Source organism: Aotus nancymaae, unplaced genomic scaffold (genome assembly GCF_030222135.1).
Source record: "Aotus nancymaae isolate 86718 unplaced genomic scaffold, 86718_ANA_hifiasm-v0.15.2.pri h1tg000020l, whole genome shotgun sequence".
Classification (NCBI taxonomy): domain Eukaryota; kingdom Metazoa; phylum Chordata; class Mammalia; order Primates; family Aotidae; genus Aotus; species Aotus nancymaae.
In genome coordinates this window covers 3,183,772-3,206,016 of record NW_026988432.1, presented here as the reverse complement: position 1 = coordinate 3,206,016, position 22,245 = coordinate 3,183,772, and the positions used below count along the sequence as shown (strand labels likewise).

Here is a 22,245-nt window from a genome sequence, read left to right as displayed (position 1 = left end):
ACTCCCCTTCACAAAGACAGGTCGATGAAAGCCATGAGGCACTTTCCTATAGCGGATCCTGATAGAAGGAACTGTCTGAGGGCACACGACGGGAGGGGCCTGGGCCAGCACGTGCTCAGGCCTCCCAATACCATAAAGCCGGGTCTTCCACCTCACCCGGGCGTTGTCCCACCCAGCACATGCTGCAGCCTTCCCAGTCACCCTCTGAGTCCACCGAGGAGCTGCACCTTGGGGCCTAAGCCATGGTGGCCCAGGCCAGGCTGGTTCAAAGCTGACGAGTCTGACCAGTGGTTCTTACAGTGGCGTGCCTGGGCCCCAACGGTGAACCCTCAGAACTGGGCCATCCTAAACCTTTAATAACTACCAGCAAATGACAACTGCCTGAACTTGGCAACTCTCTCTTGATTTTATGAGTGTTATATTTCACAGGAGGGTCAGAATCATCTAGAGCATTCCCCAGATGTTGATGCCTGTAGTTGAGGCCCGGGGTCTTCCATGATTGGGTATTTTCCACATTCACAGCACAGTATGAACAGGACTGTGATTCCTGGATTTGCTAGTAGATTGCTGTCCGTATACCGCCGTGAAACACATGAACACAGGTGCTCAGATTGCCTTCTGCTCTCACTGGAGGTGGGGCTGAGGCCATGTGCGGAAAAGGGCCTGAGCTAGAAGAGACGCTTCACGTGGCCGATTCAGTCGTCTCTCATTGTGTGTGTGTGTGTGTGTGTGTGCGCGCGCGCGCGCGTGCGCGTGCATGCTCATGTGTACACATGTGATTGTTCGTGTGCCTGAGAGTGCTGGCTGCCAGTAGAATCTGAAGGCCTGCATTTGCAGGTGCTGAGGCTCTCACACGGCTCCCCCGCCCCTGGCATCCTCCCTTTGGGCAGCCAAGATGTTTCCTGTCCCTCCTGTCAGTCCTCCCTGGAAACGTGTGTGCTCTTTGCCGTGTTCCCTTAGGCCCTGGCTGTGATGATTGATAATGAATGATGATATTTCACGAGACACCTCTTTCAGGTCAGATCAATACATTTTTTAATAGGGACTTTCTGCAAAATATCTTAACCCCAAATATCCCAAGTTGTTGAAGGAACTCCGGTCCAGCTAGTTGTTCCCTCAAAAAGAGAAAAATAAGTGAAGCACCTTGGTCAACGAAGTGTAGGCAGTGTCAATGCAGTCATCTCCCCTTGGGATCTGAAGTGTCCTGCAGGCATGTCGGCATCTGTGGCCTTCAGCCTCTTCCATGGGACCACTGCTGTATCCTGCAGGCCCCTCTGGGAAGCGCCACCTTCAGCCCATGACATCGCTCTGCTGTGCAGTGGTGGGCCTGTAGTAGGCGGATGGAGTGTGGACCTTTGGCCTTTTATAATTAAACAGTTTTTATTGTGATCAAATATATATAATATGTAAGTGACCGTTGTACACGCACAGTTTCGTGGCATTAAGAGCGTTCATATTGTGCAGCCATCAGCACTCTCCATCTCCAGAACGTTCTCATCTTCCCAGACCGAAGCTCCGTTCCCACCAAACAACAGCCTCTCCCGGCACCTACTGCCATTCTGCTTTCTTTTTCTGTGACTGTGGTGACTCTCGGGCCCCCATGTGAGGTGGGCTGTGTGGTGCGTGTCCTTTTGTGAGGGCTCCCCTCACTGTGCACTCTGAGCTCAAGGGGCATCGCACTGCAGTGCATGGAACCCCCTTTCCGGTGCTGAGCGACATCACGGTCCATGGTGTGGATGGACCACACAGGTTCATCCCTCCAGCCAGCAGTGGACACTTCGGTGCTTTCCAGCTTTAGGCTGCAGTACATGAGGCTGCTGTGGGCCATGGTGAACAACGTGGCTTTTGCCATCTGTCTGGCAACCCCATGTGGGTGATGCTTTGCTCTGTCCAAGCAGGAGATTGGTGGTGCTGTGTTGTGTTCTTGTTTTCGGTGAAGACCAGAGTGTTTTTATTGCTTGCTATTGAGGACTATTTTCATTTATGGAAACTATATAATACTGCCTCTGAGTATCCTGCTCTAACAACTGATCACCGGGTCCTGCCTGGCGGGTGTTTAAAAATATTTGCCACGTGGAAGTCATGAGGGGACTCACGTGTCACTTACGGAGAGAAGAGCCTATAGGAGGGGGACTTGGCAGGAGGTGACTGCAGTCCCACGCCCCCACCCTTCCCACCGGGCTGCAAGGGTCAAACTGACATCTTTGGGAAGAGCACGGGACATCATCCTCCAGTTCAGCCTCCTTTGCTAAAGACACAGTCACTCAGGAGGGGCTAGCGCCTTTTGAAACTTACCTCCTGCAAAAGGGTAGATGTATAAAGTTGGGGTGGCCTTGTGTCCTGGGAGCTTGGCTGAAAACTATTTTTTTAAAGATCATCTAACTGCTGGGGAGGCCGCGGCCTTGAAGATGATTTATTTCTAACTGGGTTTCGTTTTTCTCTCCCAGCTTATGTTCCTGAGGAAGAATTGAAGGCAGCAGAAATAGATGAAGAGCACGTGGAGGATGACGGGCTGTCTTTGGACATTCAGGAAAGTGAGTACGTGTGCAATGAAGAGACGGAGATCAAAGAGGCCCAGAGCTACCAGAACTCCCCGGTCAGCTCTGCCACTAACCAGGACGCCGGCTACGGGTCGCCCTTCAGCGAGAGCAGCGACCAGCTGGCCCATTTCAAAGGCTCTTCCTCTCGAGAAGAGAAGGAGGATCCGCAGTGTCCCGACAGCGTCTCGTACCCCCAGGACAGCCTGGCACAGATCAAAGCTGTGTATGCAAACTTGTTCTCTGAGTCCTGCTGGTCCAGCTTAGCTCTGGATTTAAAGAAGTCGGGTTCCACCACCAGCACCAACGATGCCAGCCAGAAGGAGAGCTCCGCCCCCACCCCCACGACCCCCGCCTGCCCCGCCAGCACCACCGGCCCCTCCACGAGCACGCCCAGCACCAGCTGCAGCTCCAGCACCAGCCACAGCAGTACCACCAGTACCAGCAGCAGCTCGGGGTACGACTGGCACCAGGCCGCCCTGGCCAAGACGCTGCAGCAGACGTCCTCGTACGGGCTGCTCCCCGAGCCCAGCCTGTTCAGCACTGTGCAGCTCTACCGCCAGAACAACAAGCTCTATGGCTCTGTCTTCACTGGGGCCAGCAAGTTCCGGTGCAAAGACTGCAGCGCCGCGTACGACACGCTGGTGGAACTGACGGTGCACATGAACGAGACGGGCCACTACCGCGACGACAACAGGGACAAGGACTCCGAGAAGACCAAGCGGTGGTCCAAGCCCAGGAAGCGCTCCCTGATGGAGATGGAGGGGAAGGAGGACGCCCAGAAGGTGCTGAAGTGCATGTACTGTGGACACTCGTTCGAGTCCTTGCAGGACCTCAGCGTCCACATGATCAAAACCAAGCATTACCAGAAAGTGCCTCTGAAGGAGCCAGTGCCAGCCATCACCAAGCTGGTCCCCTCCACCAAAAAGCGGGCGCTGCAGGACCTGGCGCCCCCCTGCTCCCCCGAGGTGGCAGGAATGGCCACAGAGGTGGCCCTGAGTGAGTCGGCCAAGGATCAGAAAGCGGCGAACCCGTATGTCACGCCCAATAACCGCTACGGCTACCAGAATGGCGCCAGCTACACCTGGCAGTTCGAGGCCCGCAAGGCGCAGATCCTCAAGTGCATGGAGTGCGGCAGCTCCCACGACACCCTGCAGCAGCTCACCGCCCACATGATGGTCACTGGGCACTTCCTCAAAGTGACCACCTCGGCCTCCAAAAAGGGCAAGCAGCTGGTGCTGGACCCCGTGGTGGAAGAGAAGATCCAGTCCATTCCCCTGCCGCCCACCACCCACACGCGGCTGCCGGCCTCTGGCATCAAAAAGCAGCCTGACTCTCCCGCGGGGTCCACGGCTTCTGAGGAAAAGAAGGAGCCAGAGAAGGAGAAGGTGCCAGTGGCTGGCGACATGGAGAAGATCAAGGAGGAGAGTGAGGACAGCTCGGAGAAGTTTGAGCCCAGCACCCTGTACCCGTACCTGCGCGAGGAGGACCTGGACGACAGCCCCAAGGGAGGGGTGGACATTCTCAAGTCCCTCGAGAATACCGTCTCCACAGCCATTAGCAAAGCCCAGAATGGCGCGCCCTCGTGGGGTGGCTACCCCAGCATCCATGCGGCCTACCAGCTGCCGGGCACTGTGAAGCCACTACCTGCAGCCGTGCAGAGCGTGCAGGTGCAGCCATCCTACGCTGGCGGCGTGAAGTCGCTTTCCTCCGCCGAGCACAATGCCCTCCTGCACTCCCCAGGAAGCCTCACGCCCCCACCGCACAAGAGCAACGTGTCTGCCATGGAGGAGCTGGTGGAGAAGGTCACGGGCAAGGTCAGCATCAAGAAGGAAGAGAGACCCCCCGAGAAGGAGAAGAGCTCCCCGGCCAAGGCTGGGTCCCCCGTGGCAAAAGAGAATAAAGATTTCCCTAAAACGGAGGAAGTCAGCGGCAAACAACAGAAGAAGGGCCCTGAGGCCGAGTCCGGGAAGGCCAAAAAGGAGGGACCGCTGGACGTTCACACCCCAAACGGCACAGAGCCTCTCAAGGCAAAGGTCACCAACGGCTGCAGCAACCTGGGGATCATCACGGACCACTCGCCGGAGCCTTCGTTCATCAATCCGCTGAGCGCTTTGCAGTCCATCATGAACACCCACCTGGGCAAGGTGTCCAAGCCCGTGAGCCCCTCGCTGGACCCGCTGGCAATGCTGTACAAGATCAGCAACAGCATGCTGGACAAGCCGGTGTACCCCGCCACCCCTGCGAAGCAGGCCGACGCCATCGACCGCTACTACTACGAAAACAGCGACCAGCCCATTGACTTGACCAAGTCCAAGAACAAGCCGCTGGTGTCCAGCGTGGCCGATTCAGTGGCATCGCCTCTGCGGGAGAGTGCGCTCATGGACATCTCCGACATGGTGAAAAACCTCACGGGCCGCCTGACACCCAAGTCCTCCACGCCCTCCACGGTTTCGGAGAAGTCCGATGCGGACGGCAGCAGCTTTGAGGAGGCGCTGGACGAGCTGTCGCCGGTCCACAAGAGGAAGGGCCGGCAGTCCAACTGGAACCCGCAGCACCTGCTCATCCTGCAGGCCCAGTTCGCCTCGAGCTTGCGGGAGACTGCGGAGGGCAAGTACATCATGTCGGACCTGGGCCCGCAGGAGAGGGTGCACATCTCTAAGTTTACTGGCCTCTCCATGACCACCATCAGCCACTGGCTGGCCAATGTGAAGTACCAGTTGAGGAGGACAGGGGGGACGAAATTCCTAAAGAACCTGGACACAGGGCATCCTGTTTTCTTTTGCAACGATTGTGCCTCTCAGTTCAGAACTGCTTCTACGTACATCAGTCATTTGGAGACGCACTTGGGCTTCAGCCTGAAGGATCTCTCCAAGCTGCCACTCAATCAGATTCAAGAACAGCAGAATGTTTCGAAGGTCCTCATCAACAAAACTCTGGGCCCGCTGGGGGCCGCCGAGGAAGACCTGGGCTCCACATTCCAATGTAAGCTCTGCAACCGGACTTTTGCGAGCAAGCACGCAGTCAAACTGCACCTCAGTAAGACGCACGGCAAGTCCCCCGAGGACCACCTGATCTATGTGACTGAGCTGGAGAAGCAGTAGCGTCCAGGTATGCAAGTGACCGCGGAACATTGCACTAAACGTCGTCGAGCTGCACTAGGCCTGGCCTGAGCCTCTAAAATCGGTCTTTCCTTTGTTGCTGGACTGCCTGTCTGGACCTTGGTTTTTCTTACACAGATTTTGTAGTTATATTTATATGCTCTTTGTCTGATCTGTGCATGTTATTTTTCTTTTTCCGTGAGTCAAAGTCTGACCTTTATTTTCAACATCTGTTCTTGATGTGAAGCTATCTTTTGTAGGAACTAGTGGGGCACATTACTCGGAGACATTATTTAGCAGTAAAGAAAGACACAAATAACAATGATAAAGAGACATCCCAAAATGACGAAGTTGCCATGACAATAAAGGTCATAGAACCTGGTAGTGTCAAATTTAACCCTTTGAGGACTGTAATTGCATTTCTGTGCCTTTCACTTGAAAAAAAAAGAAAAAGGAAAAAAAGGCTTAAAGGCATTTCATTCAGATCAAAAGCTGTGTCAGACGCAAAACTTATTTAATAATTAAAAAATGAGCTTTTATATGCAGAACTGGTTTGTGAGGGAAAGATGCATGCAGCTGTGGGAAGATAGGAAGCTGTCTAGGACTCACGGGTTCGGAAGCCACAAGTCTACATGTTTAAAACAAAAAACAACAGACACCCACTCGCCACTATGCCCAAACCCTCTGAATGCTGAAAAATGCCACTTTTGGCAAAAAAAAGTATGCAAGCTATTATTTAAAAATGTGTAAAAATGCTATTTCTTTTCTCCTGTAAAATATTACGGTTTATAGTTATTTACAAATGTAAGCTTTGGTACAAGCTGACCTTTCTATAGCGTGCTGCATTGGTAAATGAAAAAAAAAAAAAAAAAACAACGGGGCAAACGTTGGAGTCCTTTCCTTGTAAATTGCCAGCATCAGCTTAAAACCTCCTGTATGTTACATATCGTACCATTTTAATCTCAACTTTCTTTGTACCTTCTGGCTGTATGCTTTCTCTTTTAACTTTTTATATTGTCATTTTATATTAAATTTCTGTGTATATAATGTAAAACCACAATTTTTGAATAAAATTTCGTTCCTGCAGCTTGATTTAAATCGAGGACTTTTACTGGCACTGCATCTCTCCAGATGCCTGTACTCAGAGGGACTGTCAGGCAAAAATACGTACGTAAAAGCAAAGCAAGCAATGCACTATTAATTATACATTTTCATGTCCTACCATTAATATTGTACAGTACATCTTGGCTCACACAGTTAAATCCGCTGTTTTCTCAGATGTAAAATAAACCCACATGCAGTTCTTGGTTTACATGGATTGTCATGTTGTCATTATTTTGCCTTTGAGATGTTATTTCAGCAACAAGAGGTATTGCTTATGCAATCAACCAACAAAAATTCTATTCAGAATCATTATTTCATGATTTGTGTGCTGACGTGTTTCATTCAAATGATAAGTATCGTGTTTTAAAAAATGATAATTAAAATTTTTAACTCCACTGGGTGCCAAGGATTGCCGAGTTTAGCCATTGAGCGTTCGCGGTTTCGTACTTAGGTGGGCTGAGATGCTTCCTTCAGAGAATCCTTTGCAGAATTGAAAAATATGTATAATTAACCTGTGTGTCTATCCAGAGATTTAATGATGGGAGGAGAGAGGTAGGGCTTACTCCACCATCGAAGACCCCAAGGACCCGAGAATCCATTCTGTGTTCCTCTAAAGAGGCAAACCTGAGCTTTTAAAAATCTACAATTTTTTAAAGAAAGCTGGCTGCTCTTGTATTCAGTGTTTGAAACAAGGCTTCTGCAGATGAGAGCATGGAGGACTCTACCGAGAATGCCAGGACCCTTGCCATGTAAACGCCTGACCTCCAGGGTGACCCCCATCCCTGAAAGCCCAGGACTCACTGCCCAGTCTGTATTGAGGGAAGCACTGACATCAAGGCCCCCTGGCCTCTCCCCGCAGCCCCAGAAGCCCTTAATGAGACGACCAGGAAAATTTACTTTTCTGCCTTTTGCTTAAATTTTCATAAAATTATATCCTGAGAAAGGTTAGAGCATATAGCGCTCTGTTCAGAAGCAGCTAAGCAATGGTGATATTTTAATTATTTCTCTCACATTGCCCCGTGACAGCGAGGATTGTTCTGTTTCCATTAATGATTTGAGGAGGAGGAGCAGGTCCAGGTGGGTCATATTTACACAGTCTTTTGTACTAACGCAGCAGAGTGCCAGGGAGGTTTGCTAAATTTTTCTGACTTTTTTCATTGGTAAATAGCTATGTCCTTTAGGAGCCTCAGCCATTTAGACATTTCAGTTCAATTACTGGGTGATTATGTACTTTGGGCTCAAGGGGTGACAGAGAAGAATAACAATTAGGCTTACGGCACTGGTGTGGGGGCTTTGCATAATAATCCTTTGAGGTTATGTTTATTTTACCACAAACCCGCAAACATATGATTATGTGATTTCACCCTTATAGCAAAAGTGTTCGCAGCAGCAGGTGAAGTGGTACAAAGGGAGGTGAGCGCTGCCCAGAAAGGGGTCGCCAGGCACATTCGCAGTGTGTGGCTAAGCAATGAGTCATTTTAAAGGCACTTGCAACTTGAGCTCTGATCTTTGGGGGATGGACATAAAATTAGGGTTTTCCTTTAAATTTTTTTCTTCCAAACTCATCAACTGTGTTGCCACGTTGTCATTGACCCTAATTTCCCAACCAATGCACAGGAGACGAGGTTATCTCAGTCACACCACTGACAGCGCTAGTGAACGTGACGACCCCGACTAACGTTTGTCGAGTGCTTCCCCGTGCCCAGGACTATTCTAAGTGCTTCACACCCATGAACTCATTCACAACTGTGTGCAGTGGGTTCTGTTACTTTCACGCTCAGTTTACAGGTGAGGAGCCAAGCACAGCAGGGTTGAGGGATGGACCCAAGGCCACATGGCTTACGAATGACTAAAGGACTCCACTCGGGCTCTGAGCCCCTAAAGCTTTTGCTGCAGAAGCACACTCTGAATGCCTCCTTACAGGCCTGCTGATCCAGCTGCCGCAGGTGAGGCTTTCTGCTGTCACCCAGAGGCAGGGTGTCTCCTATGGGGTGGGGAGACAGAGGCGAGGCTTCAGGATGGTGCTGGGGGACGTGGGACACGGCTGAGGATCCAGAGCTGCACTCACCTCCCACAGCAGCCCTTGGGGCTGCCAAAACGTAACCGCCCTATCGTCTGCTGGATTTAAAAAAATAAATTGAAAGATGTTTTTATGATTCTGTAGCAACTTAAATTGAATACAGGTATACTTAGTAATACAGGAACTCAATTTGTAAGGATGCAAATGGATTGAATAATCCAGGAAAGGAATCGGATACCTACAATCTGAAGATTGACTTGACACGTTTCCCCTTTCTTCATTTCGTTGGTGTCCGAGTAAAGGTGTCCACCCTTCACTTCATCTAGTTTTGTGTGTCCCAGCAAATGAACGCCACACATGGCAGTAGGTCCTCTCTGGACCTCTTCAGACCTCCCTCAGCCCCAGGGAACAGATCTTCATCTTCTGTGGTGTGAGGACAAAATGGCCCTAGGCACCTGGAGAGAGTCGGCCACCACCTGTCCCAGCCTGTGGGGCGCTGGCAGGGAGGCCGGGTAGAGGACAAGTGGGTTCTCAGCCCAGCAGTCTGGTTGGGCTTGGTGGTCGTCACCCTGAATTGCACTCATATTTGTAGTTTGAGGCTTGGAGTTAATAATTAATAATGCATTTTTTTTTTTGCTTCAAATGTGGAATTTTTTAAACTTTGTGGTATTCCTCAGAGTGTGTGTTGGGTGAGGATGTTGCTTGATGTGTAGTCAGTTTTTAAAGGAGATAAAACCTGTGAAATAATGATAGAAATATGGTTTATGTAAGCGAAACAAACTTTTTTAGGCAGTGTACACAAAAAGGTGATTAAAATTTCTAAGGTTTCTGATTCAGCATTTCTCTAGTTGACAGGCTTTGAAAAGCTGTTACCCTTAAAGCCTGTCTAACCTACTTCCAAGTGTTCAGACACCTGTATATGCAAATAAAGGTTTCTGCTTTCTTTCCAAGGGAACATTTCTTATTTATTTTATTATAATTTATCTGAAGATAGTGGATATCATTGAAAGCGAATTATTGAATTGTAAGCTTAAAAGATACCAGAAAGTAAAATGTCTGTTGGAGAGAATTTGTGCTTTTTACATAACTTTTATTCTTATGAAAAAAGTGATACATAAAATAAACATGAAGTTAAAAACTATTATTTTCATCTAGAGAAAAATCACTGCTAGTATTTTAGTGCTAAGATCTAGAGATCATGTTCAACATACTTTTTGTACCTTGCTTTCTTTACCTGACAGTAGATAACGCATATTTTCTTACTACATATCAAGGATTTTTAAATCTTATTGCGCTGTACTATAACTTATTTAATGAACTCCCTGTTAAAATTTTAAAAAGCAACATTTAGATTTTTCAAGTTTTCACTATTACAAATATGAGTACAAAATATTCAACTCAATATTATTGTGAATATTTTTTATTATTTTCTTACAACAAATGCCTAGAATTGAAGTCACTGCATCATAGTGCGATTTAATACACAGGATCGAATTACCCATAAGAAAACTTGTACTGGTTTACACTTATTTGCATGAGAATGACTGCTTCTTGTGAATACAAAGGTTTGATGTTTTTAAGTTTTTGACTTTCACTAATTAACCAATTTAATCTTGACGTTTTAATGTATAATATTTTTAATATTGGTTGTTCATTTATGTTATTTTAAAAAACCATTTGAGGACATGTATGATTTTTGGAGTATTTTTACATGAATTATGATTAATTAATTAATTTATTTTGAATCAGGGTCTTACTCTGTTGCCCAGGCTAGAGTGACATGATTTTGGCTCACTGCAGCCTTGACCTCTCTGACTCAAGTGATCCTCCTACCTCAGCCTCCCACGTATCTGGGACCACAATTATATACCACCACGCCTGGCTAATTTTTGTATTTTTTGTAGAGATGAGGTTTCACCATGCTGCCCAGGCTGGTCTCAAATTGCTGAGCTCAAATGATACACCTGCCATGGCCTCCCACATTGCTGGGATTACAGACGTGAGTCAGCATGCTCAGCCTGATGACTTCATTAAAACTCAAGTGGCCACAGACAACACAACAGCAAAAAGGAGAGAAAGAAGTTAACTAAGACCCTATGGCTCCCCTGTGGATGTGGGACTAGCACACGACAGTTATCTTCCAGCTCTGTTCCTCCGTGTTCGTCCACAAAGCTATGTCCCATTAAAAGGTCCCCAGTGACTTCAAGTAAATATTGTACTTTGGTACTCTCTTCAAATTTTACTGGTTCTATTGCTGATTTCTGTTGCTGATTTACAATGATTATGGATTAGCAAAACAAAGATAATCTCAAAATAGGGTGGTCACCACACCAGTAGGATGAGGTTTGATCACCTAGAGTAGACTCCATAAAACAAAAACAGCTGGATTAGACCTAGAAGTCAAGAGAGAGGAACTGCCTTTAAATCTGTATTAGAATATCTCCCACAGGTGTGTTTGTTCCAGAGCTGAAGTTCAAGGGCACTGTTAAGCCCCCGATATCTTTGACCCAGATTCTTGATAGCCACATGCAGAGGCCAACAAGCAAAGGATGAGGATGATGAGGAAGAGCGGTACCTTGAATAAGACCAGGTTGCACTGAAGAGTACATGGGACTCATTTTCCTTCATAAACAGCGATAGTGTTTCACCAAAAGTATTTAGAAGATGGCCTGTAACTAGTCAGTCATTATTTTTCTTACGTCACCCCAACATATTTATAATTTGATCTGACTGGTTAAAGGCTGTCTGATGACTAGAATGTATTTTACTTTGAACAGACAGTAGAAACAGTGGGCCCACATACTTGATCACATTTTGTTAAAATATTTCAGATATAGCATACATCATATTTAGTGGCTGAAAGTATAGTTTTCTGGTTAGAATGCAGTGCTTAAAGATGGATTTAAAAGGTCTTTAAGACTGAAGCATTCTGAACAAAGCTGAACTTGCTGTGATATTTTTCCTTGAAAGCTTGTTTGACCAAAAGTACATTAGTGGCGAGGAACTGGGGACAGATACATTGGGAATACCAGTTTTTAAAATATGTAAATAATAAGAAAAAGTCCATTTTGCATAACTGTAACCATTAGCCAAATTCATCCAATCAATTCATACACGATCGGCTTTCCTATGGGCTGTTACAAAACCCTGACTGGTCCCAAGGTTAAAACATTTTGTTCCTTTCAGTAAATGTTTCTCCTTTAGATACATTTTAATATATTTATGCATGTTTTTGGAGTAATTTTTCCAATGTTCTCCAACAGACTAAAATTTTCCTCTTCTCCTTGCAGAACAACAGAGTATGTGAATGTGTGGTAAGCACGATATGATAGCAAAGCCAAGAAGGATGGGTATTTGGGAATCATTCACTACCTGTGTAGTTTAAAATCATATATTCAATTGCATTTCTAAGCCATAGCGTCCATGCCATTTTGCCCAATTGATTAATGATTGGGCATTAATCCAATATTGAATAATGATTGATTATACATTATACTTACCGATTTCAACTTTTGACTTTTTTATGTTATTAAAATTTTAGGAAGCAATATTTAGTTCTGTTCTGATTTCTTTAAGAGACAATAGTGCCCTAAATACTTGCATTTCGTTTGTAATATATTTATTTACAAATTAGTAAAATCTAATCTCCATTTTTAAAGCAATCAATTTTCCTCTCAGTTGTTCCGTCCTTACTGTTTTAGAGTTGTGTAATTAGCAAATCATTCACTTGGATACACAGGATTCCAGGATGTGGAGCTCAATTATTGTTTTTTTTTTTTTTTTTTTTTTTTAGTGGAACCATGGTTTTTTGCATTGTTGAGTGTATAAGAAATCACCACATCTCAAAACTGGACTCTAGACATATTGATTAGAAGGCATTCCATTTTCCATAAATCTTTTCATCAGTTAGTGGAAACCAATGGCATTAAAATCTAGAATAATCTGCAAGCAGAAATTTGACGGAAAGGGCTTTGTCCAAACTTCAGATCATGATGAAAAATATATTTTTAAATAGGAAAGAATTTAAAATGGCAATCTTTTGCATGGTGACTGTTTTCTTAAACGTAATGTGAATATTTTTCTTTAAGTTCTGGTTAGATAGTTGGAGCCTAACACTATGTAATACCTTATTTGTTGCCTTGGAAGCTTTGTAATATCAGAGCATCCTCCTAAGGAAACCAGAAAAGCTGCAGAAAGGTACCACCAGTTCTTGTCACTGGAACTTTGCAGAGAAAAACAACAGATTTATTAAAAAAGGAGTCACAAAGTTAGTATGCCTGGATGACCTCTCACTTTTCTTAAAATGTCAATTTTGATCCCAGCATTAAAGATGGATTTGTCGCTTCTTTTGGAGACTCTCGAACTTGTGCATTCCTAGATTCCTGCTTCTGGTGGCTTATCTTTTTTTTTTTTTTTTTTTTTTTGAGACGGAGTTTCGCTCTTGTTACCCAGGCTGGAGTGCAATGGCGCGATCTCGGCTCACCGCAACCTCCGCCTCCTGGGAGGTTACACAGCAACCTTCTGCCTCGGCCTCCCAAGTAGCTGGGATTACAGGCACGCGCCACCATGCCCAGCTAATTGTTTGTATTTTTAGTAGAGACGGGGTTTCACCATGTTGACCAGGATGGTCTCGATCTCTTGACCTCGTGATCCACCCGCCTCGGCCTCCCAAAGTGCTGGGATTGCAGGTGTGAACCACCGCGCCCGGCCGGCTTACCTTATTAAGAGTGAAATCCAACATCAGAAATAGAAAGTCTGGTGTTTCAGAGACTGGTTTGGGTCATTCTTTTTGCCAGTGGTTTCCACGTGAATTGCATTGCTTTGACATGAATAACTTTTTGTGTTTTTTTTTTTTAAGTGGAATAGGCTATGCTCTTGCGCCATGCATCCCTGGCAGGTAGCACCCTGGCTGCTTTCGCTCTCTCCACAGTGAGGTATCATCACTTCTCTTCCCAAGACCAGATTGGGCCTTTCTTAAGCCTGAACTCCTCAAAGACAAGATAAACACATTTCTCCTGTAGCAATAATATTTAGCGTTCTTATTCACTCTCCAAGTATTTTCTTCTTGAAAAGTCCCCACTGCCCAGAATCCTTCAGATTAGTCCAGCGCTTCAACATTGTAGAGAAGCCAGGAGAACAGAACCGTGGGAGAGCAGGGAAGAGCCTGTGCAGTCCATCTCTGTCCCTAGGGCCTCACCTGTGTGTGTAGGGCAGGGAGACACGGTCTCTTTGTGTCTCAGCATGAAGAACAGCAGGAGGAAAGCTGAGACTCTGGGGAGGAGAGGGCAGGCCCTGTGCAGGTTAGACAGGCTGGAGAACTGTTTTGTGTGGGACTGGGTTTATGGCTTCCATTGTGATTCTCAAAGGTTGTGACCCTTCTACCACCTGTACTAGGAATGAGGGAAGAGCAGATAAATCTACCTGCAGGACAGAGACAGCGCCAGAGACTATGAAGGCAGACTTGGGCCGTGATGCCAGTGAGGCAGCATGAAATGCTCCAAGCACAGCCCTCTGCCTCAGGGCTGGAGCTTGCTAGGGCTGTGCACCGGGAGTGGACATCACAGACCATGCCTCGCACATGGACCCAACTAAAACTAAGCAGGTGGAAGCAGCAAATGAGCAGGAATGAAGGTGACTGGAGGGTGGGAAGCCCAGTTACAACAAGCGTAGATTGAAGATTTCGTTTGTCAAGGAATAAAAAAATCACAGAAAGAGCATGGGACTGTGGCCTTTCTAGGGTTAAAGATCCTTAAGCTTTAGAGAGAATATATAAAAGAAATTTTCTTTCTGAAATAATTTATGGAAATGCCGTGCTCCCTTTGAAGGCTCCATGTCACCGTGTGGCACTGCGCAATGTTCTCTTTCTTCACCTGTCAGGCAAAGACCACCTCGAAGAGTCTCACTGCTGATTACTAGTTAATTGTCATTAATAAGTGACAACTGACATTATGGGGGCTTAATGCAGAGAGAACAGAAAAGAGCCACAGATATTCTAATGAGCTGACTCCTACGTGCCCTCTTTTGTTGTCGAAAATGAGGAGCTGTCGTCATTGTTCAGGAGATGGGCTTCAATTGCTCTGGAAAATATTCTCTTTTAATTTCTTTATGCATAGATAATTCCTGGTACTCTGTACTTCTCTCTCTCCCACCCCCCTCTCCTTTGAACACGCACACACACACACACACACACACATACACACACTCTTCCTCACTGTCTCCTATGAGTGTGCTAAAAGCTCCCAACTTAGGAAGAATCATAACTTATTTCTAGACAAGGAAGTAGTGTGCTCTTCAAAGCTTGTATTTACAGAGGAGATAGAAAAGGAAGGACGTTGAGTGTCATAGTTTTTGTTGCCTTGGATGGGAACAGAGGTGGAGAGGTTCAGCACTGAGGAACGAAGGGTGGGAGGCAGGAGAAGGGGAGGAATTGATGTAATGAGAAAAGATCCACCAGTCACAGGCGGGAAGCTGAAAGTGATGATCAAGAACATATGAACACATGTCACAGCCAATCTGCCGGAGAGAAACGTTACTCTTCCCAGCCCTCGGAGCTTTAAAACAATTACAGCAACAAAAAAATCCCCACAGAATCTTCCAGAAGAAAAGCCGGAAATGAGGGGAAATGATTCAATAGATATTAAACTTTGAGCTATGTCTGTTGCCATTTGTTTTCGGTAAACTTTAACCGAACAGAATTTGCGTGTTAAAAATCCTTACTCATCAGGACAATTGAGCCCAGACTCTGAGATCCTTCTTGTGTGTGTGTGCTATGTGTGCACACACAGAAACAGTACAATATTCAAATATTAGAGTAGAAAACAAACCCAGAAACATACAGCAACACCCCCCTTTACCTGTCTACCCGCTTTCTCTGCCCAACCTCTGGTAACCATCCTTCTATTCTCTGCTTCTATGAGTGTAACTTTTGGAAAATTTCACTTATCAGTGAGATCATGTAATACTTGTCTCTCTGTGACTGGCTTAATTCACTTAGCATAATATCCTCTAGGCTAATCCCTGTTACGAATGAGAGAATATCCTGCTTCTTGAAGGCTGAATAGTATTTCACTGTGTATATATACCACATTAAAAAATAGGTGATGTTAATTAGCCTGATTTGATCATTCCACAATGAAACATCACATTGTACCCTGAAAATATGTACAATGATGTGTCAGCTAAAAATAAAATGAAATTTAAGAAAGAAAAACATATAGCAAGTAATTTCTGTGTCTACTCAAGCCAGTTAACAGAATGCTGTGTCTGTCAAGAGAGGGCAGCTGTGTGCATGTTGCTCTTACCGTCCGTTCTAATACTGAAGATTTCCAAATAGGACCATTGCAGAATATCCTTGGAGTAAGCTCGGACTGAAGCCAACAGGAAGAAGATGTGTTGTTTTTCAAGTGCCAACACCTCCTAACAACAATTTTTCATGCTATCAGATCGTTTCACACCGTGCCATTCCACCTTCTCGCAAGTCTTATCACACAAATGCAGTTTCAAGCTTGATATTTGATGGCTGCACCGCTAAAGGGAGATATCCTGTCTTGCTCCTTAAAACGCTGCTGTGGCAGTCATTTCTGTATGCAGTGGGAAACCCTCTGCCCATGTTAATTTCTGTTCAGTGATGGGGTTTGGGAGGGGGCAATATTGGAACTGCTGTGAGCCACCGGGTCTGATCGCCTCCCATGTCGGAGTCAACCTCCAATTCCAGACGATGGTCCTAACAAGACAGAAAGAAAGGGTAAGAAATGACCATCCTGCCCTTTAAATCAGCTAATGGGCACCCACGTCACACTGTTGACACATGGCGGGTTCTCAACTAAAGGTGTTTAAGTTTCCGATGCGTGTGCTGGTGTTGAACCACATCGGGAGAATTGCACTCTTGTGTTGTTGGGTTTTGGGACCTAAGTTCTCAGCTTTACATTTAGATTTGGTTTGTTTTATTTGAAAATGCTGCTGGCGCTTCAGGAGTACTTTGGGAGGCTGAGGTGGGCGGATCACGAGGTCAGCAGTTTAAGACCAGCCTGGCCAACATGGCAAAACCCCGTCTCTACTAAAAGTATAAAAAATTAGCTGGGTGTGCTGGGGGATGCCTATAATCCCAGCTACTTGGGAGGCTGAGGCAGGAGAATTGCTAGAACCAGGGAGGTGGAGGTTGCAGTGAGCCAAGCCTGCACCACTTCACTCCAGCCTGGGCAACAGAGTGAGACTCCATCACAAACACACACAAAAAAAAAAACAAAAAAAAGAAAATGCTGGAGATTGGTCCCAGCTTGGTATCATTTGTGACTGTCAGCGGCATGACACCAATATCCTTACCTAAGTTTTGCACAGAAGTGTGGAAAAGGATATGGTGAGCTTGCACCAGGCACTAGATAGCCGCCCACAAGTGCACGATAATCCATCGTTAATCTGTACTGTTTTGATATCATGCTATTGTGGGGAAAACCTGGGATTCAGAGGCTTAAGGCCGGACTACTGCAAGAACCTGTTTCTTTGTGCATCAAAATTTTAAAAGCACATGGGATGTCCCTCCCTCTGTGCTCAGTATGTCGAAGGGGCCTAGTAAACTGTATCGTTATTAGACTTGCTCGATCAAGTACAAACACACCTTTTTGGTCAGCTCTCCTCTCTCATCTCTTGTTCACAAAAGTGTCAATAAAGACATTTTCAAATGCTTCTTTTAAGTTGATAAATCACCAAATGCACTGGTGGATACCTGAGAGCAATCATCCGTTTGAGTTGGAAGAATAACATATTAGCTGCCTCGTGGGGTTAGGCTACATTGGGGTGTCCTCCATTACCACCAAATTCCAGCTCCATGACAAGAAGAAAGGAAGTTGTGAAAGATTTGGGTTGACTGTCCAAGGCAGAAACAAATAGATATCTGGCTGGAATCCAGAATTTCTATGTCCTTCACCCACTCACTGCACAGATTTCCAAAAGAGATGTGCAGAGAGGTTACGTGGCCAATGAACAGTTCTTCTTACCATATCGTTCTAATCACAGGCCTCACTGGGCTGGCCAGGGCAGCTAGATCAGAGTGTGCAAGGGTCAAGAGGATTCCTTCGGCCTTGAGGAGACAGGTAGAAACCCTGCATCCTTCACCATGAGCCCCTACAGATTCCTGCTTGGGCTCACTGGGACAGGTATTCCCCAGAGAACCAGAAGCCAGGGGCTGTTTCCTCTATTCTCCAAAAGTCCCGCTGGAACCACATTATTATATGTGGCCCAGAGCCGAATCCTAACTCCTCTCCTTGGGTTGGGATGAGGGTGCGGAGAGCAAGTCCGTGGCTCCCTCTTGAGTTTAGAAGGTAGATTCAACAGGTGGATCCAACAGGTGGCAGATCCAGCAGGCTTCAGGCTTCGTTCTGCCATGTTGAAATCAATGGGATTTCAGTAGCGCCACCAGCGCCCCCCCCCCGTCCCCACCATCCAGATAACCAAGGAAACATCAGGCCATATTCTGGGACTGTTGTGATTGTTTTATGTCTGGTATTTTGGTGATGTTCAGTTCATGTTCCAGACTGTGTATCCTTTAGTCACTCAATTTGATAGCTACTTTTGGACTAAATGTCGACTTCACTCTGCCTTCATCATGACCAGCTATGGGCACTTCCATGTTTTCAGCTGTTTGAGTCTTTGCTTATCTTTGCTTAAATCTTAACTTAGTTCACCATGCTTTCTTTTAGCTCTACCAGCCTCAGTCAATGAGGTTGGTTGACAAGCTCACAAAATATGGGTCCCCCACGTGACAGGATATGGGCTAGGAGCCCAGTATCACTTATGGTGATGATGACAGATACATTCTCTGCCCTCCTGTAGCTTCCAGTGAATCATTACTTGTGTTCAATTTCCAGGTATCTAGAAGCAAAGACGTTTCCCTCCTAAAATCTCATTCATGCATATGTTCACTCATGGAACCAACATTTGCTGCTAGTTGTTTGGTATTTTCACAAATACTAGAAAACAACATGAAGACTACAGTTGCAGGTTAAATTCTGCACATTGGCTAAGCATAGAGTCATGGGGGCTGTGGTGGGGATCACACAAGGGGCCAGGATGCCAGGAGCTTTGGAGCTCTGGGAAAGGTTTCTTAAGGGAGATGATTGTCACATATTTTGGTTGTAATTCTTTTAATTAAAATAAGTCTAGATTGAGTTCATTGCAAAATCAGCTTTAATATCAATATTTCATAAAATGAGCTTCATACTCCAAATGACACTCCTCTCACTTCCAGTGATGGGTGCTGCGAGCTGCTGCGTTGGGGAGGGGGTGGGTGTAGCATCACTGCAATGGCATCAGCATGAGCTTGAACTGCACAGGGTTTTTTTGTTCATGGAGCCCCCCCACCCTTTTTCTATTGCTTCTTTATTTTTCTTGATGACTTCACGTATTTCTTTTCCATTGCTACATAACAAATTAATCCCAAACTTACTGGCAGTAAACAATGACCTGTAATCTCAGGTTCTGTGGTTGGGAAGTCTGGGTTCTCGGTTCAGGGGCTCCCTGGGCTGAAATCAAGGTGTTGGCCCTTGCTGTGAACTTTCTGGGGGCCCAGAGTCCTCCCTTCCAAGCCCTGGAATCCAATTGCTTGTGTTGTAGAATGGACACCCCCAAAAACAAGAGGCTGCTCCCAGTCCCTGCCACGGGGCCCCTCCACCACATGACAGTTTGCTTCTTCAAGGCCAGTAGGAGAACATCTCTGTGGCTTTCAGTGTCTTTAAGGGCTCACCTTCTTATGTCAGGCCTATGCTTGATGGTTTCCTTTGATGAACACAAAGTCCTTTGTTGGAGGGCCTTGATCACACTTGTAACATCCCTTCACCTTGGCCAAGTAAGATAACCAGATCACGACTATCCTGCTGATTCCCAGGCAGTTAGCACAAGGCCAAAAATGAAATGAATTTGCTCAATGTTGATTGCTTCAGAGATGATGGTTTCGGGGGGAACCCTGGACGGTGGGTGCCCTTGGTGAGCCTGCACACTCACTTTGCTCTGTCTGCCCGTGATGGCTCTCCACAGGTGAGCTGCCCCTTGGCCAGGTGGGGCGACATCACAGGCACACCCACCTGGTCCTCTGTTTTGGAATCTTATAAATACCTTGAGCAGCTCTCCTGGCACACTGTGTCTCCCCTCCTCAGCTGACTGAGAGGTGCTGGCAGAGAGGAAATGCCTCTTCATTCCTGGGCCACGCAGAGGGCTTGACCCAAATGTGCTCAGCACACATCTGTGCCTGCATCAGGACTGAGGGCAGCTCTGGTGACACTTAAGAGTGCTGACCTTGAAGCCAGGTCAATGGCTTACCTGTGTGATGAGACATGTGACCTGGCCATTCTTTTTTTTTTAAATTTTTTTGAGACAGTCTCACTTTGTCACCAGGCTCCAGGCTGGAGTGCCCGGCTATTCTGTAATCTCTTTGAGACTCAGTTTCCTCATCTGAAGTTTGAGGCTGACAATAGCATGTCCTTCCTCAAGGAGCTGGGGTGAGGATTAAATGAGATAATCTACATAAAGTCTGGCCCAGGGCACGTGCTCAATAAATGGGAGCCGCACTTATTTGTACATAAAGCTGACCTGTGTTAGCATCATTGATAATTTGTAGATATAAGTATTGTACCTAAAAGTTTAGCTATTAAACAGTGAGAAGCAGCACAGATCAGGTCAGGGAGCAAAGAAGAGAGCTCCACGTGGGCTGTATGTAAGGGCTGGAAATCAGAATCAGGAGCAAAGTCACTTAGCAGCATCACTTCCATGGCTGAGAGGACGGAACTTCCACATGAGAAAGGACCCATGGGCCACAATGATTTGGAGACAAGTGGAGGGGTAGTGTGTTTTTAAAACAGGCCCTAGCAACACAGTGAATCAGCACAGATGTGTCCAAAAATAGCATGCCATTCTTTTAGTACATGGCTTGATAATATCTTTTTATTTATTTATTTTTGAGACAGAGTCTTGCTCTGTTGCCCAGGTCGGTGTGCAATGGCACGATCTTGGCTCACTGCAACCTCCACCTCTTGGGTTCAAGTGATTCCCCTGCCTCAGCCTCTCAAGTAGCTGGGATTACATGTGTGCACCATCACGCCCGGCTAATTTTTGTATTTTTAGTAGAGATGGGGTTTCGTCATGTCAGCCAGGCTGGTCTCAAACTCCTGACCTCAGGTGATCCACCCAACTCGGCCTCTGAAAGTGCTGAGATTACAGGCGTGAGCCACAGTGCCCACCAGATGATATCTTATAAAAATTACACATGCATCTTTCTTGCTGATAATTGTTTCATGGAGCATTTATAATTACAATGTAAGTACAATTTAGCTAAATAAATATAAGATGATCGTGAAATCTGATACCAGTTAATAACAAATTTGGTGAACGACATGATGAAGTGGCACCCCACGCATGTTTCCGTGGCCGTCTTGACAGTGCACGTGGGGCTAAATGGAACCTGCGGCTGAGATGCAAACGCCACCTTCAAGCTCGTCACCCCAAATTCGCCTGGCACAAAGAGTGCACCTTAGCGAAGGTGAGCAAAGCCCATGGCGTTAAATACCCCTGAAATAGCATGGCAGAGGTGACCCGCAGGGACTGAGCTGCCGCGTTCTCCAAGACGGACGGCTAACAGTCCCACACGGAAAGACGTTATTTGTCCAAGGTGGTCATTTCCGCCAGTGGAGAATGGGGAATAATAAGATTTTTGTTGTTGTTGAGATGCTGACTTTCGTCAAAACATTTTAGAAAGTGTTCATTAGGAAAGAGATTGAGGGGAGAAACTGGGCAGGACGTAACCACTCCGCGTGGGGAGACAGCAGAGCAGGCGCTTCCTTTGGCTTCTTCTCATTCAGTGGCTGGTGTTTTGATTAGCCCGTGCTTTAGGCTATGATTAGCGTCTTGTGGGGGAAAGTATTCTATCCATAAATATGAAAATAAGCCCATAATTGACCCTTGGACTGGATGTGTTTCCATTGGATTTTGCCATTGAAAAGGCACCTATTTGGAGAGTGCTGTGAGAGGGGTAAGCTGGGTGCACCCCACATCTGATAACAAAGACGGGCCCTTGCAAAGCAGTGCACCCAGGAACGGAGGAGAGGGGGAGGGGAAGAGAGGGAAGAGCAGATGTGTGTGTTTTTTTCCCTTTCTAGCTGTAAGCACAATTAGGCATAACTTGGAAGTGGTTGCCACGTATGTGCCCTCAGTGCTCATTAACTGGACAGCTATGGAAGAGCCACTCGTAAGAGCCAATCGGCATGTCCTGCCCTGTGTCGTGAGGGTCCAGGGTAGACACACGTGGGGCAGGTGGGGAAGGTCAGCATGCTGCATACAGTTGAGATGAAAGATGCAAAGTAACAAAACAGGAAGTACAGAGGGCCTGTCGGCGTGCAGCCTTTACTGAGACCCGTGAATCCAAGGGGCCTTCTGTGCCATGCCTCAGCCTTCCGGGAAGGGTTCCAAGCTGCTGCCTGGCCCGACCTGGGGTGCAGTA

At 46.4% G+C, this 22,245-nt stretch overlaps 1 protein-coding gene across 1 annotated transcript in view; it reads left to right on the top strand.

The window, feature by feature from the left end:
* The window catches only part of TSHZ1 (teashirt zinc finger homeobox 1), an 80,212-nt gene extending 73,262 nt beyond the window's left edge, over window positions 1–6,950 (top strand). Inside the window, exon 2 of the mRNA XM_021673532.2 lies at window positions 2,448–6,950. Coding sequence (XP_021529207.2) covers window positions 2,448–5,641 — 3,194 coding nt within the window. The 3' untranslated portion in view covers window positions 5,642–6,950. The remainder of the gene's footprint in view (window positions 1–2,447) is intronic.
* The last annotated feature ends 15,295 nt before the right edge of the window (window positions 6,951–22,245 follow it).